We start from the raw sequence: 26,934 nt of genomic DNA on the forward strand, positions 1-26,934 counted from the left end.
ATTCACCACTGATTGTAATGTGAAAAGCTTGTGTAAAAATTGCTGTTAATGTTCCTGCTAAATTGAGGCAGAAAAATCTCATAAAATGATTTTATAAGTCAAAAGTAGGCTATAAAATGCATGAACCATGACAACCAGTTTTATTTTGCAAGTTGTTATTTTTGAATGTTTTGTTTATTTATTTATTATGTTATATGCATTGTGTGTTTTTATCTTTTTATTAGCCATATTTGATGGAAACTTTCATGAACTTTCATCTGAATCTTTTTCATTATCATTGTTTACATATTTAGTAGATGAAAATGAGTTGGTATATTAACATTCACATCTTTTAATGACATACAGTTATGAACTCTATAAGTTAGGGGTAGTTAGTCACCAAAACGTCATTATGCTTGTAATTTCATCAGTATATTAGATTACAGTTTTTCCTGTAAATTAGACAAGTCTGTCTGTCTGTCTGTCTATCTATCTGTACTTGCTTTTGTATTATAATATTATTGTTAAAAAATGTAATGATGCTGTGCCAAAAAAAAAAAAAAAAAAAAAAATAAAAATAAATAAATAAATAATAAAAATAAATGCATAAATAAATAAAGCAGTTGAAAATATTTAACTGCAGGCTTTTTTACTTTAGAAATGAATATGATGTCAAATTCTGAACCCAGCACGAGTTAACCATTGAGGTTTTAATTACTGAGCACAAAGCATATACTTCACACCATTAAATATTGTAACTCTGTCCTTTATGTGGCCCTGAAAATTCAGACAAAGGTATCCAATGTCACACATCATTAGATTATCATGGTTGAGATAGTGGAGAACAGCTATCTGAAAATGCTTGGCGTACAGTTCTCTTGAAAGACAATATGCATGAGACACAACAAGGACAACAGCAACGACTATAAAATCATCATCATTTGTGCTTGCTTTACATGCAGTGCATTTAAGATTTTATTCACATATGCTTCCTTACAAATGTTACCCTCACTGCCCCATTTACAACAGGAAATAAAACAATGTCCAAGATTAGATGGGCAGCATGACATTTAAACTGCTCTGTGCATTTGGTGGATTCTCTAGCCCTATCAGAAATGCATAACTGGTTTCTCTAAAAGTTCATTTTGAGGGTGGCAAAATAGCCCTCTGAATAATTCATGAGGTATTTTGTGCCTTTCATATTGCTTTAAGGCTTTCAGATTTGCATTTCTTTAACATGCCTAGGAGAAGTCCTTCAGTGACAAGAAGTATGAATCTTAAAAATATGAAGGGATCAACCCTTTTAGGTATAGCTCTCGGATAGCTACATTACTTGATGAGGGAGAGAAGCTCCCTGGACACACCAAATTCCTCCAAAGATGTAGGTTTCCCAGAGTAGACTGTGCAGCTTAGCACAACGATGTTATCTAAATGGGGAGCCATTTTCCTGAGGTGCTTCGAAGGAAGCCATTGTAAATGTTGCCCTAAAATAATGCTTGGTAATGGGATGTTAAACAAACAGTATGATCTAAAATGCATTAGCCTTAGAAAGAGTTCAAGAAATAGCTTAACTGTAAATATGCTATTGTACACAAGAATTGAATGTTTTTTTATTATTAAATGCCAACTTTCCAAGCTTAAGGGCATGTCACACTCAATTGAAAGTGTGACCATTTAAAAGCGTGCTGAGGTGACGCATCAGGACGTGATTGATGTTACGAAGGTTATGGCTTTTGGTAAGAAAAGCTAGCTTGAGGGGACCAGTCAAAGACTGTGATTTGTTACATTGCAGCAGTGTAAAAATTAATGGGAAGATCAATGTGTACATGTTGTATGGGTGACCTTTATTGAATGTGGGACTGTGCAAGATTTTCAGCCATCCCTGACAATATAAAGTGTTAGATTGTGCTGACGAACCACTGTGCTTTTCACATAGGTAAATTGACCGGTGTTCTCACTTAAATTTCTAGTTGTCTGGTTTGAATACGTTAGTGGGAATAGGGCATGTTGTGCACATTTTTTTTTAAACAGCTGTAAGTTTTTGAGTCACTTGTCTCAGATTTTGATATTTCCATATTGACAGCAAATTGAATCTTAAAACTAAATTAATGTCAAGCTTAAAGTACCATTACCAGCCTGGGTTGTAACACCAATATGAGTATTTAAATTTTCTGCATGATTCTTTTGTGGTGATCAAATGACGTTTAAAATATTTGTTATGCCATCACCACAAATTTAATAGTGATTTGCTCTCAGAATTCAGAAAACCTTTTTTTTCTTTATTAATCACATGGAGGAGCACAACATATTTCTGCTGTCAGGTCTCCTTCAGTGTGTGAAGTAATTTAACATCTCCATGCACTATTTATACAATTAATACTTTATTATCATTATCACAATCAGTTAACAAGATTACAAGTTTAATTCAATTCATTGAATAGCTATAATTAGTCTCTAAAATCACACATGAACGATGAATATCTTTCATCACCAATCAACCATATGCACAATACAACTGTACAAATACAATAACCAACAGATTTCATTTACATCAAAAAGACAAAAAACACTCAAAAATATCTCACCGCATAGACTTTCACATGTTTTGTCCTCATTAATGAGTTTATCCAACATTAATACAATGGCATACGGGAATTAGGCAAGGATAAACTACATGTCTGTCTGTCTGCCTGCACATTAGTAAAGTGTAATGAAGTAGTTTGACGCTGGACTTTGCACACAAGCTGGTGTTTATAAGAAAAGCGAACAGTGCCCCCTTTTCCTCTCAGGCGAGTCTCGGTGTTGGTGCATCAGTCCGCGGTTGAGCGCGAGCGAGCGGGGCTCTGACTCCAGCAGCAGTGCGGCTTTAAGATGATGAAGGCTGTGAAATTTATCGCTGGCTCCTCCTCCCGCGATGATGTCAATCGGAGGTGGAGAGGTGGGCAGTACTAAGGAACTGAGTTCATACAATACAACAGAGATTGCTAGAGCTCTGCGTACAACTACGGCAAAAAAATCTCAGTGTGTGGAAGTGATGCTGCACCTATAGGCACACCGTCCACCTGCTCCGTTACACTGACAGCCCATGAATATCTCTCAAAATAGATCTTTTGCTCTCCATCACTCTGCCAAACCACGGGATGACATTAAATGACGTGTCCGAGGATGCGATTTACAAGTTCTTTAGCTGTTAATTAAACGCACAGAGAAAAAGAAAACAACTTCACTAAACAGTTTTCGGGCATGCGAGGAGCGTTCCCAGGTTTTTCCCCCGTGATGACTGTATGAATGCACTGAAATAAGAAGTGCTGCACATTGACAAACCCATTTGGAGCACCGGTATCTCTCCGCGCGCGTGGGATTCAAGCAGTAGCCAGGCGCGAGACATCTGAGGAATTACATCGTCGCTTCTAAAAAGTCATTCGCAGATGTTTTTCGCCGTTCGTGCGTGGACCGTGGACTTTTTCATGGACATCGTTTTCTCTAGTTGGATACCGACTGGTCACTACGTGAAGCTGTTTGATTCTGGGATTGTCTTCAGTCTGCTTCTCCTCCAGCAGTGATGCCGCTACGTGACGGGAATTGAGAGTTTCCATATTCACAGAGAAATCCGAGGTAAGACGCGTCCTCTTTATGCTCATTTGTGGGATTTTTTTTCTATTTTATGCTATTTTTGAGAAGAAAATGTTGAATTTTACCGCGCTCCCTAGTTCATACTTACTTTAACGTCTTTAAAAACCCCATCGCGAATTAGATTAAATATGCACTTACATGCGCTTGCACTGTTCGAGGAGAAAAAAAATCCATAAATCGAAAGGCCTTTGCGCACAAAAGTCGGTGTTATTTTCCCCTGTGAATAGAACAGTTTGCATGAGGAAAATAAATTAATTGTAGGCTAATATTTGCAAAATAATAATAACAATAATAATGACACGAACTGCATAATTTCCAAAAGCGGCGTCACTTTCCGACTGAAGATGCGCTAGTCTAGTTTGTTAGTTAGTGTAGCCACTGATCTAGCTTTATTATAATGGAAAAAGCAACGCGTCCGATTTAACGCACAGGCAAAGTCATGTTAAAACGTTTCATATAGCCTAATGAGAGAACATCTACAGCCAACACGTGAATTACAGCATATAGCTACTGCTCTAAGATGCCATCTAACAACTTCTGAAGCGTTCTCCTCAATCTTTGATTTGTTTTGTAACTATTCAGAACCTACGAGTAAAATATTAATATATTCCATAGTTTTAAGGAAATGGCCACATCGCATAGCTTGCGAGACAGAAGAGCATCAGCAGATGAAGTCAGAAGCTGGTCCGGGAGGATGCGTCATTTTCTGACCCGGTGTGCCGGCCGATGCAGAACAGAAATACTTTGTTTTAAACACAAATCCGGTCCTTTACAAAAATATCATGGTAACCATAAAATACTATACCCTAAGATTCTTAAATGATTTATCAAGAACCGTTTTGGGCTTTATAGGAGTTATTGATGAATGTAAGGTTTTCATTGGCGATTTAAAAGTTATTGATGTTAAATTATAGCTTCTTCATATCAGTGTATGGTTTTGTGAACCGTTAAAGAAGTATATAAATAGTTTTCTCAACAATTAGAAAATAATAGCTGATAATAATACACAATTTAGCTTATCTGTGTAGGCTAATATAAAATGTTGACCGATTAGAACATGCTAAATTGTACAGTTCTAATTGGAAGCTTTATTATTAGGAGTGTAGATACTACATTTATTGTTATCTCTGAAAATGAGTTATAGCTTAATATTATTTAACTGTAATAGCTCCAACAACAAAATAATAAAATAACAAATAGCCTTACACTGTGTGCAAGGATCCCACATTAATGAATTAGACTTACCTTGGTAATAACTGTAGTAACATTGGTATTTTGGTGCAAACTACTCTAGTTACCATGGTAATTTTAAGGGAAGTGTCCAAATGTAGCCTACAAGTGCACTGGGGAGCGCAGTGTAGATGTAATCCATTTGGCTTGCTTTGTTCACATTCTGTTATGCACCGGTTGACCTTTGATGACAGGTATCGGTGTCAAATCTGATTAATTTCTAATTTGGATTTTCATAGGGACAAGAGTTCAACATTGTTTCATGCTTTAAGGCGAAATGATGCAACTGGTTTTCATTTTTACAGTGCATATCTGGTAGTTGAGCAACACTCGGATATGGAGAAATTCAACAGGCCTTTCTCATATAACCCATTGTTTACCAGTTTTCACATTTCTTCATGGAGTGTGGAAAGCACTGGGCCCCTAGAGTCGATGCTGAAATAACTTTATGGAATTTTAACAGTATACAAGAAGCACAAAATCCATTATTTACTCAGATAGTACCACTATTTTTTTTTTTTTTTTTTTTAAATCATTAATTCCCTCTTGCCTCTCATTGTAGTTTTTTTTTTTTTTTTGCATTCATTCTGTAGTTCTAAATATATTGAATGTTGTGTTGTTATAATATATGCAGTAAATTACATCTAAAACTAAATTGTATCTTTATAGATGAAAGTTATGGCACATAACTCACAAGGGTGTGAGTTAGGAATTATTTTATGTGAAACGAGACACAAGTTCTTTTCAGTCTTTATCGGCCACTAAAATTATGATGTCATCGAACGTGAAAGCAAAAAACAGTACATGCCACAAAACAGTTGGAACGGTAATGTAGTTGCCTGAATCCAGTAACATAAAATAAAGGCTTCAAAAATGTATTATTATGAAGTCAGATGTTTTAATAAACTTTCTGTATTGCTTTATAAGCTACTAGTATCATCAATGATAAGTAAGAACTTAAAATGGTAGTTAATACAAAGTTTGTAGAAAAAAAAAAAAAAAAAAAGTGCCTCAACAATTATTTCTGTCATTACCAAATACTGAATCTGCACTGCGGTGCTGGTCAAGGTGGTTACACTTTATACAGTGTGCTAATATATTATACAAAGTGATCTTGCATTATCTGATAATTAGAATAAGAATTTGCCTTCCAACTATGTCACCATTAATATGAATGTTTATTTATTCTATATTAATTGTTTTATTTTGACTGCACTTGTGACCACTCCAGTGCCCTCTATTGGTGGTTTTATTTATTTATTTATGTATCTTTCCTTGCATTGCAGTGAGAGATAACCCATGCTTTACCACCTTCAATATACAGATTATTAGCATGATATCTCTCTCCTTTTTACATTTCAACAATTTACAGTCTATGTTTGTGAATTTACAGTCTAGATTTGTTTAAAATATTTTTTTTCTTCACAACTATGTGCTTTGAAAACAAAATATTTACACAGTTTTTATAAGTACTCTACATATGCTACATAAATCATAAAATGTGTAGTGGAAAAGGAGTGATGCAAGCATATATGTCTGTCATCTTAAAGCCTGTAATAAATGCTATCCTTCATTTGTGAAATCCCCTTGTGCTTCTAATTCCTGTCGTTCATAACTTATAGACTTAATACATTTATTTATTAAAGGGAAAATACAGAGAGGAAGAGTGAAGATGAATGGTGCATCACAACCTTTAAGATTTAGAGTTTCATTGGCATGTTATACACTTTGCAATGTTTGTCCATATAAAATCAATTTGGGAGAATGATATATCAACAACTGACATGTCGCTCCACCGAAAGTGCCCACAATAAATTGCCTGATATTGGTCTAAAGAATTAAATCAAGTTTTACTATGATTATTTATGATTCAAATTAGCAAACATCTCGACCGTGATTCATGGCGCACCATTTTACGCAAACAAAATCACTCTCGGTTCCTTCTTGGCTGAAGTTAGCCATAAGTTATATTGTCATCTGACCGCATGCAAACTTTGATAAATTGATAAATGGCAGACATGACTGTTTGGATGCATAATCTTTGCTGACAGACCTAAATCGACTCCATCGCGTTTGCTACATCTGTTTATCCGTTGCGACTGGCAGCCTGTTTGGTATGTTAATACCTCCCTATTGATCATTCAATTGATCATTGGTTCTTAGGATCAGTGTAGTCGCCATCAAAGCTACTCAAAGCCAGCCTGTGTGTTTCAAAAGGATCTAGCCTGTTCAGGTACATGTGAGCAATTAATTAAGACATGAAAATACGATAGTGATGTTGCAGAACAATGACACAGCAATAAAAGTAATATTCATGTTTAATAATAATTCCAGATGTTTTTCATTACCACCTATTAGATTAAAAAGGATGCCTTCCTGATACATAAAGCTTGAATAAATTATTAAAAAACATGTTTTCTGTTGATGAAAAGCCTGACATCCTGACAACACAAGAAGGACAGCAGGTAGGCTGGCGAACAGCTGGCAGGGGGGTTATGGGTCTCAAGCTGCTGATGGCAAAAGGTGGAGGGTGAACTTAAACAAGACATCGAAATTTCAAAGAATCATGCACACACAGGGTTTCTTTAAACCGATAAAAAGGGCGATGCTTCTGATAAGAGCGAGTTAAGTGACACGCTTCAGGCAGTTGTCCTAGTTTAACTTCCATAAGCGGCTTTAATCATTATTCCATATGTCATTTTGCTTTAATTACCGTTCGTATTAAATTTGATCGTTTTAATCTGATGCCCGTTTGGTAGGTTGAACCATATCGATCTTTCCACCTCTGCAGCATTCGGTTCCTGCTGATTCATATAGACCGAGATTCAGCGTGAACTCGCGGTTGACATGTAGAATTATGTTCTTCCTTGACAGCTCAGCTCAAAATCAAAAAACAGACAGGCCTGTCCATCACTTTGTCACATAAAGCACTCCCAAAGTCTGTGCGCCGCTCACTCCGGGCTCCGGAGGGAAGGACGGCTTTTGCATACTCCCTGGAATGCATGGTCCGCTGCTCAGAATAGATCCCTGCGCAAGCAGGGAGGAAGTCGCACCGATACCCATGAGCGCAATTTTCCCAGCTAATTCTCTCTATTCACTCTCAAGCTGCAAGTTTCCAAAGATTGGGAAAGTTGAAACTCAAAGCTTTGCGAATCCATCCAGAGTATAGTTTTGAAAGAATCGCTCCCAGGAGTAAATCTGAAAATGGCTCTGCGAGTTTTCGCAACAACATAAACTGTCCTAAATATGGGGAGGAGTGACATGTGGGCTCCCGTGTGGAATTGTCTAATCCCAGCACCACGTCCCAGGGTAGCAGAGCTCCATACAAAATGCCAGACATCACTTACTGAGAGCTGGAGCTTATACTGTCTACACTGTTTGGTGCTATTTTGGGTTATACAGGTTCATCAGCATTCTCTCTCTCCCCAGGACGGTGTGATTCGTTATTGTTGATGGTAAACGGATGATCTAAAAATGCAAGGGAATTTGCAGAACGAGAGACCCGTCGCCGTTATTGCGCATCACGTCTAGTGTCAGTTGCGGTTATTTAGATGTAGATCATCTTTTCATCTTTTATGCACTGCTCTGCAATGCACTCTTTAGCCAGTAAGTCCTCTTCATTATGCATTGTCGGATGCAGCCTTGGACTCTTTCGGGCTTATCAGAGTACAGTAGGTGAATAGTAATTGCTTTGCTGTCGCCAACTCAAAAATGGTGCAATCTTCAAAAGCAAACCAAATAATTTTTCATTACTTTCTTCAAAGAACAACATACCAGTCTGAGAATATGTGCAGATAGTAAGCTGGCCATTGATCACTGTCATGTAAATACTCTGAGTGGTGCTCGTCTGCCCAACAAACCTTTAATGAGTCCCTACAGTCCAGCCGGGGTGTTCACTGTGAAAAACAGAAAAAAAATTGGGGCCTTCAGCTCTCTGTGTGTTTAAAGGAATCAGCCTTTGTGATGAATTTTTGATGTGCGAAGCGAATCTTCAATGTACACGACCGTGTATCTCTGCTGCGTTCAGCTTTGTTTTTAAACAAACATCTTTTTGGCACATACAAATTACACATTAATGACTTGACGAATGGGGAGTCATTGTTAACAGTATTTCCAGGATATCCCATTTCAAAAACATTATGCCGTGAGCTGTAATTTTTCTTTGTCGCTCTAGTAACGTGCTATATTTGAATAATTAATTTGCTGAAGCTATATTGGATACTCCTACTCCTAAAAAAAGTTTAACTTTTATTAATGATCTAGTTGTATATTATTACAATCACTTTGATTTAAATGTAAGTCAAACTCTTTTAGTTTAGAGTTATTGATGTGATTAAGGTGAAGGGTGCTACATTTAAACAGAAATAGCACTGCGTGGACAATTCTATAAACTAACAAAACCCGGAGTCTGGAAGTGTTAGGCATCTCCCCCACCAGTTCTCTGTGACCTAGTTGAGTTGTTGGCACATTGTGAAAGCCTCAGCCCCCTGGCTACTTTTATTTATATAATGCCCTGACAGGATTTGTGTGGCCATCGAGCAAGTTGGCAACAAACACTGAAATGCTGATTCATAAATCATATCTTGGTGATTTTGAATTATGGCTTTGTCCTATTCTTCTGAGGGATATTGACTGTCATTTGGGACTCATGTCTTTATTCTTAAACTTTAAATCGTAAAACTTTTATTTGCACTACAGTTACATCTTGGCTGCTCAGAATATCAACATACTGTAATCTGATATCATGCATTGTAGCTCTGTTGAGTGTTGCCAATGGCATACAAGAGTCCATTATGTGCAGTAGGAAATCTGGAGAGCCTCTCTAATGCAATTGTATGTTGTATTTGGTAGCACTTGACGATTCAAACAATGATTCCTCTAGTTAAAACAGCGTCTTTTTCCTTTTGTATATAAAAAAAAAAAGTGGTTAAAGTGGTAGTTCACCCAGCAATGTAAACTGTGTCATTTACTCAACCTCATGTTGTTCCAAACCTGTAAGACTTTCTTTCTTCTTTGGAACACAAGAAGAGAAAAATCTCTTTCCTGTGTAGTTTCTTTTTACCCCATTGGCAAATAGTGTTTTTTCCTCTCATTTTCACAAAAACCTCACTAGTTTGAGATTTCAATGCAAACAAGGATTTGTTTTTCTTTTTCTGTCTTGTTTTGAGATGTTTATATATTTTTACTTGAAAGACAAAGATACTAAAGGATTTCTTTGCAATGTGAGGGGAAAAAGAGGCAAAAAGACCATAAAAGTAGTCCATATGCAATATACTCCTCACTACTATGTCTGGTAGTTGTCTGATTTGGTGAGTTGACTCACAGTGAGTACTTAAGAACTAGATCAGTTCAGTGGCTCAGTTTTATGATTCATTTGAAAATAATTCCAACTCAAGATCAGTTGTTCAAATTGCTACTCTCATGCACATGTATACAGATTTAAAACATCAGCCTCCATTATTGTAATTCCATGGAAGAAGACAACCAGCACTTTTTTTTTCTTCAGATTTTCCCTTTTGTGTGTGTTCCCTTTCTGTTGCACAGACAAAAGTCATACCGGTTTGGAAAAGAGTGAACAGAATTGTTATATTCGGCAAACTAATCTCTCTTTAATCTAATGAAGAAGCTAAAATGCTCCCCCAAAGAGTTAATGTTTTAAAGGATCAATAAGCTATTTGTATCAGAACTGTGTTTCATATTTGTGAATATGACGAATCTTTCTTATCTTCCTCTAGCAGACCTTGCAGATCTTTGAAGAGAGTGCATCACCTACTCTGAGTATGGACTTGGCAAGTGAGGCCCATGTTCTGGTGGTTTTGCTCACCTGCCTGTTCTTGATGTGCCGGGCTCAAGAGAAGGACTACACAGTAAAAGAGGAGCAGCCGGAGAATGTGCGCATCGGAAACCTGCGCAAAGACCTAAATTTGAACCTAGATCCAGACATTAAACTGTCTTCTGCTCTGCAGTTTAAACCTGTCTACAAGACAGGTGATGTGCCTTTGGTCAAGGTAGAAGCAAGCACGGGAGAGATTTTCACCACAGCCAACCGCATCGACCGTGAGAAACTCTGTTCTGGAGTCTTCACAGAGAAGCGCTGCTTTTACGAGATCGAGGTCGCAGTGCTACCCGACGAGATTTTCCGACTGGTCAAAATCCGCTTCCTCATCGAAGACATCAATGACAACGCCCCACTCTTTCAGTCGACGGTTATCAACATCTCCATTCCAGAAAACACAGCCATCAACAGCCGCTACCCTGTCCCTTCCGCATTTGACCCTGATATAGGGATCAATGGGATTCAACACTACGAACTTGTCAAGGTGAGTTCAACGTTCAGCTGTGATTTATAACGTGACACTGCCATTTAATGGGTCCTTAATGTCCAAAATAAAAATAGCACAGTAAGCAATAAAAAAAAATGTTTTTGGCTCAAGGTTTTAAAAGTAATTTCCTCTGTTTTGTGTAAGGTAAGTTGTTAATTGCACCGAGATAGATATGAACAATGGGGAGAACGGTTCTTCTAATTGATGTCTTCTGAGAAACTAGTGTAATATTCTCAGCGGCTTAATATAGTCCGCTCAAACTGAAAAGTAGGATAATGGTATGCATGCTATTAAAATATATACAGTAGCAGATACGTTGCATGTGTATTTAATTTAGCATTTTATACAGTGTCAGAAGGCCCATTAACCCCAGAAAGTAGTAAAAAGTCACTAAGCACACTCGCATGCATCTGGGCTGTCAGTCACAGCGCGGTAGATTACGACGTAGCGCAGTTCAATGAATGAACTAGTATTCCCCGGAAAGGTCGCCCTGTATTTTAATTAAAATTCAAATACAGTGTGAAATTCAAATACAGTGTGAAACAAAGAGCCCAAGACTGTCATTAAAGTGTGAAAGAGTAATTTGTACCTTTTCTTTTGAGAATTAGCCGAATCCTTGCTTTTCATGTCTGATTAAGTTACCAATTTGCATTTTTAAAGAATCTCTCTCTCTCTCTGTCTCTCTCTCTCTCTCTCTCTCTCTCTCTCTCTGCCAAGCTGCTGCGGCTCTTTCAATTGCCTGTGCTTGGAAAATGACCAGTGCATTTCCTCATACAATTACAATAAATATGTAAAGGCTCTGTTACCTTTCAGATGATTTAATTTGTTCTTCGTCTGCAAGTGTAGTGTTTCTTTTTATGAATCATGCATGCAAGTTTAGTGAGGGTAGATCTAAGTAAACAGAAATGGAAAGGGAGGATATGTTTCATCCTCTGAGGTTGTTGAAAGCATCCCACGAGCAGCATCTGGCCGTGAATCCACCTCTTGGACTGCGTTTGCATGGTCCTGTGAGAGTTCGGATCTCTGAAGCTCCCACACAGTAATGGTTTAGACCGGCTCACCGTCAGCATGGAACTGCACGATTAGCATTGTGGGCCACAGGTGCTGCGCTCATAGCTTTGAAAGAGCTCTGATAGCAACCCCTCTTCTGCTCTATACTCATTCCAGTCATGTCCCCTAAGGAGGAAGCCCTCGCTTATGACACAGAGGGCTGTTATTGCCTACCCTGGTTTTAATTGCGATGCCATATTAATTGTTCCATCAGCATTAGTGTTGCCATGTCACCTGGAACGATGCACAGAAGCACCTCTGGACACTATCAAGGTCAGCCTACAGAAAGTAATACCATGCATGGCTGGAGGAGTTCTTTCCATTAGAAGAGATTTTATCACTTAAAGAGAACCTCTTTACAAGTCCTATCTGGAGGCATGTGGATCAGATCAGGCTCATGGGATGAGGATATTGACTTTTCTGTTGCGGGCTCCACCCAAATCATTGTTATTTTTACTCTGCCGTTTAAGCACTCTAACCTCACATTAAGAAAGCTGTTTCTCTCCTTTTGAAGAAGTCTGTGCGCTTTTAATCACCCGGGAGTGCCGACATTGTCGTTTTAGATTTGCGCCATATTTTAGATCTTTCGAAAGGACTTTCATTGCAGCAAAGTCTCCGTTGGATTGCTTATTTGGGGGAGTCAAGGTCAGCATTAAAGTTGTTACCATTTCATTTAAATAATTCAAGAGTATTTTGGTTTTCATCTGTGTCTGATTCCGATTTGAAACTAGCTTGGAAGAGAAACTAGCTCAGCTTAAATAATTTATCCAAAGTGTGATTTTTATTTTATTTTTTAAGCTCTCACTTCTCACTTCTCCAGTTATTTCACTTCAAGACAATGAGAAGAGCCAGTCGAATGACGCATTAATGATCAAGGGCTGACAAGTAACATGTCATAAAGAGTTTCCATGAATGTTGCACCACAAAGGCTTGCGAATGATTCTTGAGAAAGATCTCATCGTCTTAGAACAAAGTAATTGTTGTGCCTGAAGTTGAGCTGAAGGGTTCTGACACTTCTCACAAAAGGTTTGTTTCCCAGGAAACACTTGCAGTATATAAAGTAAATAATACTAATTAGAAGAATTAGCTTATGAGATTATAGATGTTCATTAAACCAAATGTTTTGGAATTTCACTCCCTTGAGAATGAGTCTGAGTAAAAGTGTATTCAGCTTAAGGAAGAGTGGATAAGGTGAAACTGATTTCTGCCACTGTTCTGGACAATAGTGGATGCTGGGGAAATGGTAACAAATACCAATCACATTACTAACTGTCTGTTGGTTCCGGGTTTCATTTGTGCCTAATTTTTGGCAGATTGTTCAGCCAAACTTTCACCAAGGAGACAGCGCTTGTGTTTCAGTCACAGGCAAATGGCTTAGATCTGATTATAGTTGGTAGTGAATCAAAAATAGGTTACAACATTTTCAGACAATTTAGTGTAAGTAAAATATGTATGGCTTTATATGTGGTATTATATGTATTTAACAGTTTATACAGTGTTCCAACAGGCATATAAAATATTCAGTTTCTCAGTTGTTGATACTGAGTTCATTCTGAGTCGTTGCTGTAGAAGGTCATCTCATTGATTCATGCAGCAGATACTTCAGCCACTCTGCAAAGCTGAGAGAAACTCTGGGGTTGAACTATGCAAAATGAAGCCCACTGATGCTTAATATTCTACTGTTAAGATACCTCTCTCTTTGTTATTTATAACCGACATTCGCTTTTGCATATATTCCTTGATTGCACCAGACAATTGGGTTCAGTTTAAGCAAGTTTTTTGGCTTTGTCTTACACCCAGTATCATCCCCTGTCAGTCTTAACTTGAAAAAAATAGATTCGTCCCACGTGTCTCTCATAATGCTCTATGGGTCAGTTGGTATGAATATGTAGATTCTTTTGCACTACCTGTATTAATTTCAGACATTTGTCACTTCCCTTGGGCCTGTGATTCATGTTCGTTTTACTCTACCTTAGTCTTTCTGAAGATAATCAGAATTCCCCAGCCTCATTTTCTATGGGTCTGGCTTGAAAAATTATGATTGATCTCCTCATTGCTAGGCATTTTTAAACCAGACTCATTAACTAATCCATGTTTTAGCTTCCTGTATAAATCTGAAACAATCATAGATAACTAGTGGAAAAAAAGCCCTTATGGTCACCGTGCATGCATTTGTAACTGACAGATTGTAACCCACATTTATCATAACCAAACGTACAAGAAACAGATTTTTGTGCTGATTTTTACATTTACTGTACATCTTCACGGCAATAACTTTTGTTGAATTGTGTTGATTCTATAATAAAGAAAAAAGCTGTTCTGCATGTGCTAATATATGTAGGCATCCAAATGGTTCCTTTTATAACTTTTCTGTTTTAATGCAAATTATGTATTTGGATGCGTTTTGATGTGTGTGTTATTTGCATGTGTTAGTAGTACTGACAGTAGACCACAGATGGTCACAAAATTGTGCCAAGAACCACCAAAGGCGGATGTTGCATGATTTTAGCATGTACAAAGCTTATTTTGTCAACCTAAAATATACATTGTCATTTGCCATTGTAGTTAATTTGTGGCTGCATGCAGTGTGCCCATAGAAAGTGGTTGGTTAGTGCCAGGCTAAATGATTCAAGATCACCCATAGCATGGGAAATTCATATATGTTTCTTAATCACATTCGCAATTTGTACCTAGACAGAGTAATCTTTCCCAGCTTTATGTGAAGCAGGAAGCTTATCTCTTAAGGAAGTTGCCTTTTCTTGTTCTTGCATGAAATGTTTTTGACTGAAAGAGCTTCAAAGAGCCTCTTTGTTTCACAAATGTGCTTGACTCTCATTCAGGCACTGTTCCCCTGTCTCCCTCGCTCGCCAACCACAGAAAAATAGAATGTAGCCTGATCTGTAATCATAAATATTAGGGCTAGTTTAGGTAGGAAGGCAATTATTTTAAACAGTCGATGCTGGATTCTCAGGGGGATTACATATGCATTTGTTTTAATTTTCCTCAGGCTTTGCTGTTGCCTAGATTTAGCTCCTTGCTGGTAGAAAAGCTTTTTTTAATGTTCAGGTTCTTCTCTTTTCTTTAATCTGTGGTGGTCTTGCAGTATATTTAAAATGGAAGCTTATCTCTTTGACTCCCTTTTCAGCTTTTCTTCACATATGAACTTGAAACTGCACAAGCTGTCTTCCATACACTAAATCAGAATCTTGCTAGTTGGGTAAAACAATAAGTTGTGTGCAGCAAAGCAGAATACACCAGAGGATAGGGCTAGAACTCACTGTTTTATTATTATATTGCTATGAGATGCAGTGTGGCTTTGTTACTCGTATTGGTTTGTAGAAAATGTTGTTTTTGAATGTTAAATCTGCAATTTTCTGTCACACTAGGAAATGGTTTTTACATTTTTAAAAAAATGTAAACAAAGCACGTTTATTAAGGGAGTCAGCATAGGTCAGGGAAGAAAAAACATGTATTTCATGAGGGTCAATAAAAGGCTTGCTGTAATATTTCAGACAGGAATATGTGCATCGATTTATGCTTACCCAAGTAAATATGGAATGACACAAGGTAATTTCCTCTCTAACAAACAGTTTTTGATTGTTTACCACATCTTAGACCTATTTACTTTAGGGGGTGAAACTATGCTCAGTACATCGTTTATGGCACATATTTTAGTTTTCAGGTGCTCGATGGAACTGTTCACTGTGTGGGAATCCAGTGTTTGCTTTATAGGATCATATCCCCCGGACGGGCTTTTCAAGTAAATATTTTGAAGACCTTGTGCATTTTCTCATAGGATTAAAGAACTTTAACCCCAAGGTTTAATGCTGGAGCTAAAGCCAACATCTGTTGAAAGCCAGAATAAATGACTGGCTCAAACACATTAGTATTTGTATTTTTTTTTTAAACTTCTGTGAGTTCTGTCTGAGAGATTATCAAAACACACATTCCCACATACATTAAAAGTAAGAAGATCTAGCAATAGGTACAATAATAACAGCAACAACAATATTAGTAATAACTGAAACAACAGGAAAAATGCACCATGCATGGGAATTTTAGTTCAAGTATAAACATCAAGTGGAGGTGTCCTCTTACTGGCATTTTGCTAAACACTTTAAACTGTTCTATACTGTTATTGGTCAAATATACTGCAAACTGTTTATAAGACTGTTGTTATTTTTTTATTTTCCAGAGTGTGAGCGAATTTGGCCTGGACATCATCGAGACGCCTGAAGGAGACAAATGGCCCCAACTCATAGTCCAGCAGAGCCTCGATCGGGAGACGAAGGACACCTTTGTCATGAAAATTAAAGTAGAGGATGGTGGCACCCCTCCAAAGTCTAGCACAGCCATTCTGCAGGTCACTGTCTCAGATGTGAATGACAATCGGCCAGTGTTCAAGGACAGCGAGGTGGAGGTAAACGTACCTGAGAATGCCCCAATGGGAACATCTGTCACTCACCTACATGCCACAGATGCTGATCTGGGATCCAATGCTCAGATTCATTTCTCCTTCAGCAACCAAATCTCCCCTGCCACCAAACGACATTTTGCTATTGACAGCACAACTGGACTGATTACCGTCAAGCAGCCATTGGACAGGGAAGTCAACCCGGTGCACAAGCTTATAGTGCTGGCCAGTGACGGAAGCTCTACCCCTTCAAGGGCTACAGTGACAGTCAATGTTACAGACATTAATGACAACGTCCCTTCCATAGATACCCGTTATATAATGAATCTCGTTAATGGAACTGTGCTGTTGTCTGAAAATGCCCCCCTTAACACAAAAATAGCCCTAATTACTGTGACGGACAGAGATGCGGATCTGAACGGTAAAGTGACTTGTTACACTGATCACGATGTACCTTTCCGACTCAAGCCAGTCTTCAATGACCAGTTTTTGCTAGAAACTGCCGCACCCTTAGATTACGAGGCCACTCGAGAGTATGCGATTAGGATTGTTGCATCTGACTCTGGAAAACCTCCTCTGAACACTTCGGCAATGGTCCTGATTAAAATAAAGGATGAGAATGACAATGTCCCAGTTTTCCCTCAGCCTGAAATCCAGTTGTCCATTCCAGAAAACAATGACCCGGGCACACAGTTGATAAAAATCAGTGCAACAGATGCAGATAGTGGCTCTAATGCCCTTATTATTTATAGTCTTGGCCCAGATGCTCCTGACGGGTTTAACATAGATCCCCGTTCTGGAATCCTTTCCGTTGTCAAAAGGCTGGATAGAGAGAAGCAGGAGAAGTATTCATTCACAGTCATTGCCAGAGATAATGGTTCTACCCCTCTCCAAAGTAACGTCACCGTCAAGCTAATAGTCCAAGACCAAAATGACAACAGTCCAGCCTTTACCCATCCCGAGTACAACTTCTATGTGCCTGAGAACCTCCCTTTGTATGGTACAGTGGGTTTGATCACTGTCACAGATGCAGATGCTGGCGACAATGCAGTCGTCACTCTCTCGATCATAAATGGGAAGGATAATTTCATCATTGACCCCAAAACCGGGGTGATCAAACCAAACATTACCTTTGATAGGGAGCAACAAAGTTCCTACACATTTGTTGTTAAGGCTGTGGACGCAGGTCAAATGCAAACCACCTCCTATGCCAAGGTCACCATAAATGTTGTTGATGTGAACGACAATCGACCAGTGTTTGTCATCCCCTCCTCGAACTACTCCTATGATCTAGTACCTTCAACCACCAACCCTGGTTCAGTGGTGACCAGAGTATTTGCCATTGACAATGACACTGGGATGAACGCTGAGCTGCAGTATAGTATTATTGGAGGGTCGCCGAGAGGACTGTTTGCCATTGACAAAACGACAGGCAACATTACTCTGCAGGAGAAGATTGTAGCAGCAGACCAAGGGCTTCATAGGCTAGTGGTAAAGGTCAAAGACTTGGGACAGCCTGAGTCCTTACACGCAATCGCCCTTGTTCATTTGTTTGTGAATGATACTGTCTCCAATGCCACATTCATCCAGGAACAACTTCGCAAGAGTTTAGAGACTCCTTTGGAGCGGAACATTGGGGACAACGAGGTGACACCTCAGACCAATGGCTATGTAATTGTTGTTATTGCCATAATAGCTGGGACTATGACGGTTATCCTGGTGATCTTTGTGACTGCTTTGGTACGCTGTCGACAGACACCGAGACACAAAGTTGTTCAGAAGAGCAAGCAGAACGGCGAGTGGGTGTCACCCAACCAGGAGGGTCGGCAGATTAAAAAGAAAAAGAAGAAGAAGAAGAGATCCCCAAAAAGTTTGCTGCTGAATTTTGTAACCATTGAGGAATCCAAGACCGATGACCCTACTCATGAGCACATCAATGGCACCTTAGACCTCCCTGTTGAACTTGAGGAGCAGACAATGGGAAAGTACAACTGGGCTACCACACCGACTACCTTCAAACCCGACAGTCCTGACTTAGCCAAGCACTACAAATCCGCTTCCCCTCAGCCAACATTCCAGATCAAACCAGAGACCCCTGTGGCTCCCAAGAAGCATCATGTCATTCAGGAACTCCCACTGGACAACACATTCGTGGTGGGCTGTGACTCACTCTCCAAATGTTCCTCCAGCAGCTCCGACCCCTACAGCGTTTCAGAGTGCAGCTGTCAAGGGGGCTTCAAGGCACCTGGACAAATCCACACCAGACAGGTAATTCACAACTTCCTTTCTTAAACCACTCGCTGCTCCAGCTCCCATTTGTACTGTCCTTCTGATAGAAAGATGCAGAATGGAAGGTGACAGCCGCATATTCTGAGCTTCAACATGGGCTCAAAGATGCATGCGTGTCAAGATGCAATATGCAAATGAAAATCTGAAACTTAAAAAGTGGGAGGCTGTTGGTTTTATGGTTGTGTGCTCATATTAGCATTTCACTGAAGAAGACTGTAGGAAAAATGGCATAATTCGTTAACTGAAGGAACATTGTACATATTAGGAAGACTGTGACAGATAGAGAGATGTCGGTTGGCTTTGATTATGGGATGTTTTTTTTTTCTTCTTCCAATCAGACGTTCAATTCTAAAGAGTTATTATTAGCAAAACAACTTTTGTGTGTACACAAAACAAGAGTGCTAGCTTGAGATTACAGCTATGTTTGTTCTTGATTGACATGCCAAAACCAAGCATGCTTGACAGAAAACCAAACAAGATAGGTTTGCGTTCCACAGGCACAACTGAACAGATTCACACTGCTGAAACAATTGTTTCCCACAGAAATGCTTGATAGAACTCATTAGAGCTAAAACTTGTAACATAGTAGGGGAAGGCTGATTATTTTTAAATAGAATTTCGAACTCAGTCCAAAGGAAACATTATAAGTTGTCTCCGAGGAAAATTGCCGGCATTAATGAGACGAAGGTTCATTTGAATACTAGTATTCTAGTCTATGGTTCCAGAGGAGATGTGCCAAATGCAAAATAGCTAATAAATAAAAGCAGGTGAGGGACATAAATGTAAATTGGGGTGGAGAGAGAGGTGGCCTTGCTGCGGCGACTGGTCTTTCACACCGAGTGGAAGACTGAGCTGTGCGATTGTAGGTCAGAGAGATCAAGGTGAAGACAGAGCTGTGGGACCGTGAAACTTAAATAGAAGCATATTCACTAATAGCTTGAAACACCATTCATTTTACCTATCAACTGCATATTTTTAATGACCAGGCATCGAGTCTGCAGCGTAGCCATTTTCTCAAGCAGGTTAGAAAGCACAGGACTGGGGTCGGGAATGTAAGCTGGCGAGACTCCAGGGGCCTAAATTCAAACAAGACTGAGCATGTATACAGTGATAGGACACTAGATAGGACACTATCTACATGATCAGTAACTAGCTGGCCAAAATATATTTTTTCTCATCTTCTTTTTTTTTAGCATTCAATCACAGACAATCTTTTTTTTCTGTAATATCATGTCATCCACTGTGAGCTCTTGTCCTTATTGAAGAAAATCCCCCTCTGCATATTTCTTTCAAATTACAGTATATCCACTCAGATTCTTTGTGCGCATGGTAATTTAAGGTGACACCCACACATAGCTGATGTTCCATTTTCACCATGAGGCCTTTATTTTAAAATGCAGTTAAAAGCAATGCTCTGCCATGGTGCATTATACATAAGCCTGCTTACATAGTGAGATTATGGAATGACACATAATTCAGGTTAGATTTGTAATTTGCCCTGCCACAGTTGTCTTCCTGCTTCTGTGTATTTTGAAATATGCAGACATATTTGTTGAAGGTTTTGAAACCTTGCATCAGATTCTGGAAATATTTGTGATTAAAATCCTATTCAGATGGTGCCTTGTGCTGTGAATACTATACAGTAGCTACTGCAGCAAATTATATATGTTATTTATTTATTTATTGATTTTATTGATTTTTGTTAAAATAGTGTATTCTTAAACACATTGACCCCTTTTTTGAGCAGTTCAAAACCTATTGCCAGGCACATTTCGATCGGATCTTTCTTTCTTTCTTTGTTTTTTGCAGAAAGGAACTTATAACTTTTCAGGTTTTAAATATATTGAGTGTAACTTTGAATGCCTTAGTCGTATGTTATTTCTGTAAATATTAAAGGTTTATCCTGTATGCTTTGACGGTTATAGACTATTGAAAGAATCTATTAGAAAGAAGTTAGACAGTGTTGAATCATCTCCAATTCTAAAGTAAAGTGCTCTTTACGTTGTATCTTACCATTCCATACTTTTGCTATTGTCTATAATATTTCTTCTTACTTAGTCATTTTAAACCACAACTTCGATATCAGCTCAGAGCCATTACTGACAAACAGACAGTGGATATTGCAGTAGAGAATCTAGAATATCAGATCATGTCTTGTACCCGATGGCCCCATATTTGGTGAAAAATCTCTAGTGTCTCATGTTAGCTATAAAGCAGTGACACAAATGTCAGCATTATTTAACTTTAGCGACCCCATCTCGATGTCTGAGAAACATCATGTCTGAATTTGCCATGATGAATAGGTGCAAGAACATTTGTAGGGACCATTAAAGGATGCATTTATCCCAGGAAACACTCGCTGATGAAGGTCAATGGGATGCTTAGCAGGGCTGGGAATGATGTCAGTATCAAAGGAAAGCTCGTCAAAATACAACATATTTATGGGCCATATGGCTCATAAGACCATCAGTGGTCCATTCTGCATTCCGAGCACCACCACGAACCCCTTTCCCACCCCTTTCACTCATCTCTGCCTTTCTTTTATCTTTCGTCTCCCTGTTCTCAGACAGTGATTTTAGAGGTCAATCCCTCCGGTGGTGGTGGTGGGGGGGTGCCTTCTGTCTGAATACACACTTTAGTTGTGGCAGATAAAGTAAATGCCATCGTACTTGACTGATCCCTGGCAAGGCCATGAATATGCAAGAACTCTAGTCAAATCAAATGCTATAAGGCCTCTATATTCAGAGCAGGAGTGTATTTGAGGTCAGTAGCTTCGCCATTCTAATCTCATGTTACTTGCAAACCTGTCTCCATTTGGATTGGTATGAATATGCCCTCGCAGGCTTATGGGGTCTCACAGTCAAACACATTTTCTTTGCATCAGGCTTCATGGTACATTCAGCATTTCAAAAACATCATAAAATATGGGAGAGGATGTCCTTGAGTCCACAGTTTGTGCTCTCAACCACCCGCGTTTCAATAATTCAAATTCTACTTCATTTTTGAATCTCGCCGGGTATAGGGCAGATGTGCCTAGATTTCCAACTAAACACATTTTTTAGAACATGAAGTGATTGATCTCTCTTGAATTTCTCTCTCTGTATTGATTACCTCCAGTTGTGTCAAACTCCAGGCGATTTCTGCAGCGTTTAGCCCATCAGCAAATCTTGTGCATCTTGGCCTTTAGTAATATATTCTGCATGTTTGTTTAAAATTCACAAGCTTTAAATATGTTTATTCCTTTTTTAACTGTCTGATTCTCCCACAGATAATCCTAAGTAAAATAAAATTTTGTGCAGCCATAATTGCTATGCTTTCTAGTTTAATATTTTGGTTATTACATAGTGAAACATGTTACACTTTGAATATTTTACATACGCACACACAGATTTTTTAAGTCGACTCATGTATATATATATAATTTTTTATTTTTTCGGTGTGAAGCAGTTGTTTCAACATGCGTTTATGAGTTGAAACAACAGTTACTAGTTCATTCAATTTTCAATTTGTTATGTCTACAGTATATATATATGTGTGTGTGTGTGTGTGTATGTATGTATATGGTGTAGGTAAGGTTTTGTTTCTTGTTAAGATGTGCTCAATTTATAATAAGTGACAGTGCATTTACATGTTACAAAAAAATCCTAAAACACATGAGGCTAAAAATACATTTGTTTTTGCATTTTTGAAGTTGGAACAGCAGTCTGAGTTTTTTTTTTTTTTCCTTCTCAAAGAAACCTGAATTCATTCGTATACATTTTATCGGCATGTGTGTTTCCCAGGAAACTAACCATGACCTTGACATCACTGCCATCTTGTTCTACCAGTGAAGCTGCATTGTAATATCAGTTTTTAAAAAGTCACTCAGTGTTCATTTAACATAGCTGAAGAGTGAATCTGCAGTACAAGGAGCTTTGAAATGGTACTTTCCTCTTTCACATGCTCATTAACAGGTCCACTGCTGCTTGCTGATATATTCCAATAATGAATTTAAGAGATTGAGTAATAATGAAGTAAATTTAACCTTATTAGCTGAGTTTTATCGTATTTTTAAAAACATTTTCATTACCAGCTATTTAAAAAAAAAAGTGTTTTAGTCACATGAGCTTCCTGTTGTCATCAATGAATGAGTGTTGCTGTAGTGTGGTGGGTGTAACAGCACATTTGGAGCAAAAAGCAATTTGGTTGACCTGCATGCACTCACTAGTCACTTTTCCCAGCATTCTTCAAGGTAAATCCGACGAGATGAAATGAACACAAACCTCTTTCTGTCTGTTCCTTGAAGAATGCTGATTCTCTCCCTCTCTCTCTATGTATGCACGTGAATGTATATGTCCAGAGAGAGAGGCCTTCATTATCATCTTACACAGTACATACTGCAGCTTAGCAAGCCAGATGATTTTGTAACTACAATCTCCCTATATCTGTCTGTCTCTCTATATTACAGGAGACGGCACTGAAACCACCACTCTATGGCACACTCTGTGGCACAGGTACAGCTCGCTCCCACAGGATAAAAATCAATCTCTAGCTGCCATTTCCTAAAGAGAGGGAGGGAGGGAGAGGAAGGCACTCACTGAAGAGGTGAAAACACGAACTGTACAGATTCTCCAACCTCAAACGAGTCCTAGAGAGTAACGCCAGAGTAATTTAACCGTCCGAAACTCTGCTTGTGACTTGTGGGAGGTTTGAAATGCTTTGTTTAACCCCTTTTGTCCTCATTCACCGGTTGCACCGAATAGGGCACGAGAGACACCTCCACTCTGCTTATCCAAATGGAATATGAATATGGCAAAGACCTCTGTATAGGATGTTTATATAGAAATGTATTTATGTATAGAAGCAGCACAGTCCTTGTCGTCTGTGTGTCTATTTATTGATTTTGTTCACTGATTTTCTTGATTGACATATTAGACAAAGTTCAATGAAACTTCGACGTGCCTGGTGGTTGTTTCTTTTTTTTTTTCCTTTTTTATATCCTTTGCTCACCAGCTTTTACTCTTTCATTTGTTCATTCTGTGCTCGAATCCGATTGCCACGGCTCTCCTCGCACCATCCCAATGCTTGTTAACATTGAAATGCATGGCCCTCAATAGGAGGTACCAACATGTTTTAGCTCTGTCACTGATTGCCTCTGACTTTGGGATGCGGAAGATTCAAAAAGAAACCTAATGCTTTGCTAAGCTGCAATCATACGGGACAGCGCTTCCGCTTCCTAATCAAAGAAACCCCTTGTACGCAGTAGAAAGGGACACCGGGCCTGACCTCTATATGTTGTCTGTTGTAGTCCGCTTTTACCAGAGCCAATATAACCTGTGAGATGTATTTACTGATTTTGAATAGAAAGCCTCCGGCAGTCTTGTCATACGAGATGGTAGGTTTTAGTTACATCACCTGGGTGTTTGTATATCCTGAAACTGACATGCTATGTATTCTTACAACCGAGACGACAAAAAAAAAAAAAAAGTATATTAAAAGTAGAAAATACAGTACAGAGCACGAGAATACAACGTGGACTATTCAATTTTATGTCAACAGCAATAAATTTACGATAAATCGCGAACTCACCCTACATGAGCACTTTAAAGTCGTGATAATAAGCACCCCACAGCTAAAGCTCTCTTTTGTGAAACTTAACAGTCGGGTATTTCTGTCTTGAATGACTATTACATCACTAATAAATTGCTTCGATGGATAGCACTTTTGTTCGAGCGGTAATTTACTCCTTTTTAGCAAATGGACTGATTTGTAGAAGTGTCTTTGGGCCCATTTGTTTGACCTCTTATTCTTGCAGAGGTATCAGATGTCTTAATGGTGTCAAGTGTAACGCTCTGGAGTAGGAAACACAGAATGACTCACACATAAAACTGTAGCACTGTGCAAGAAACGATTATACATGGCTGGATATATGCCATTGACAAAGAATGAGAGGGGAGGGGGAAAAAAAGAAACTGACCTTTTCTTTTCATGTAAGGAGTTGGTTAAATCACTTTCATTATATATGAAGCACCTTACATTATCTTTGTATTCTCCGTTGATTTTCCAACATGTTAAGTAAACTGTATATAACTGTTTTATGTATGTTTGAGCTTTGGAAGTTTATTAAAGTCTTTTGCATTGTACTGCACATTTCCATGTGTCATTTATTGAGCAAACAATATACAATGGGGTCACTAGTGATAATGCTTCTGTATTGTAGTTTTTTAATGCTAATATTTTATGGGAAAAGTCACAAAATTATATTGATTGATTTGATATTATTATTTAGGCAAATAAGATTCCATTAGTTTACAGTAGTTAATGCATTAAATAACAACGAGTATGCTTTTTTTAGGTCTCTGTTTTGTTAATTATTACTTGATTCATTTTCTTTTCAAATATTTATTTTTGTTGACTTGTGAAGCTTTAAGCTAAATGTTGTGGTGCACTAATTAAAACTTCTATCAAATACAGAAGTCATGTTAGGCCACTTGGGCTCTTTAATCTCACGAGTACACTGCGGTCTGTGGAAGTACATAAATTACGCTTCACAACTACATTTATTTTGCCCAGTTATGCAACTGCACTGGTTTTTATGTATCTTTTGAAATATACCTTTTTTATAAGACTGAACAATTACAATTTTAAGGCTCAGTGATCACACAACTGTATTTCCTCAACATGCGTTTGTGAGCGGGCCCAAGAGCCAGCCATTGTTCCCATGTATGTGGTTTCAAAGCAGCTGTTCCAGAAGTTCACATGAAAGAAAAGAGAAATGAGAGGCGCAATGGAAAACAATTTAATTGCTTATCAAAGTTACTTTAAATTGGAAGACTGGAGAGCTAATCATTTCCCTTGAGGGAAATATGTCCTTGGCGATTAGAGAAAATGGTGCACATTTACTATGTTGAGCTTGTATCTTTTTTCTTCCTGAGGTAGTGTGCAAATGTCAGCCTGCTATTAATATCGCGATGTAAACTCTCAATGTCCTAAACTCTGTGTACATTCATGAAGATGTTGGCAAGCACACTTCCATAAGAACTGAATCACCAAAGCACATATGCTCTACCGTAACATGGTTTTCGCTCACTCAACTAAGCGTTTCAGATGAATACGAAACCATGTTTAACAATTCAGTTGCAGATATGTATTAGATAACACAATCAGCAGGCTACTGCTTCTACACCAGCTTCTAGCAAAAATACTGATTTGAGTTGATATGATTGTATAGTCCTGTAGCTCAAACAGCACTAACAATGCCAAGGTCATATAGGTTCAATTCCCAGAGAATGCATGAACTGATTGAATATAGCATGAATGCAAATCGCTTTGGATAAAAGCATCTGCCAAATGCATAAATGTAAATATCATGTTATCAACTGAGAAGAAAGAACAAAAGACTAGCACAGTTATGTAGGAAATCATTTATCATCATAGGTCAATTATAGGCTACTGTGAAGTGGTCAATATACAAATCTGAGCGCAGAAATCGACCAATCACAATCAAGTATTCCTGAGAGTTTTACTGTCTTTGGATTTAAAGAATGGGCAAACATCTTCCAACAGATTGGTCTCCATCTGCTGACAAATTATGTTTCTTAAAGATATGTAATTTAGCCATTGTTATTCTTCAAATTGACTGTGACAGCTGAGGAGAGTTTCTTGTGTTGGCTTTGCTTGATTTGTGGCATTGAGCTTAAATGTATTATTTGTTTGACAGCATTTAGAGGAAAGCGATTTCAATCAAATGCTAGAAATGCTAGCTGCACGCTGTGGATTATGTGGCTCCATGTGGTGTGCGCACAGCTGACATACCTGCACATTTGCTCATAATCTAATAAAGCAACTGTCAATAAACAGACTGATTAACCGAGTCTGTAAAGTCACGGCCTCAGTAATAGAGATGCCTCAGGGATTGACCGCATTAGCCTAGAATAACCTTCAACATATTACAGGTGCAGTTCACCCAAAAATTGAAAATCATTTGCCCACAAAACAAGATTTTCAATTGCACTACAGTTAAAAAATCTGAGGTCA

General features: G+C 38.4%; 1 protein-coding gene across 3 annotated transcripts in view; it reads left to right on the top strand.

The window, feature by feature from the left end:
- Positions 1-2,955: 2,955 nt before the first annotated feature.
- pcdh11 (protocadherin 11) overlaps positions 2,956-26,934 on the top strand; it is a 173,617-nt gene continuing 149,638 nt past the window's right edge. The window contains exons 1-4 of one of the 3 annotated variants that reach the window (XM_079389952.1): positions 2,956-3,594; positions 10,578-11,162; positions 16,411-18,897; positions 23,366-25,038. In XM_079389952.1, the coding sequence (XP_079246078.1) occupies positions 10,623-11,162; positions 16,411-18,897; positions 23,366-23,449 (3,111 nt within the window). In that variant the 5' untranslated portion in view covers positions 2,956-3,594; positions 10,578-10,622 and the 3' untranslated portion in view covers positions 23,450-25,038. Of the gene's footprint in view, positions 3,595-10,577; positions 11,163-16,410; positions 18,898-23,365; positions 25,039-26,934 lie in introns of those variants that run through there. The other 2 variants (XM_079389950.1, XM_079389951.1) reach the window with 2 other exon arrangements.

Source organism: Barbus barbus (assembly GCF_936440315.1).
Source record: "Barbus barbus genome assembly, chromosome: 33".
NCBI classification, from domain to species: Eukaryota; Metazoa; Chordata; class Actinopteri; order Cypriniformes; family Cyprinidae; genus Barbus; species Barbus barbus.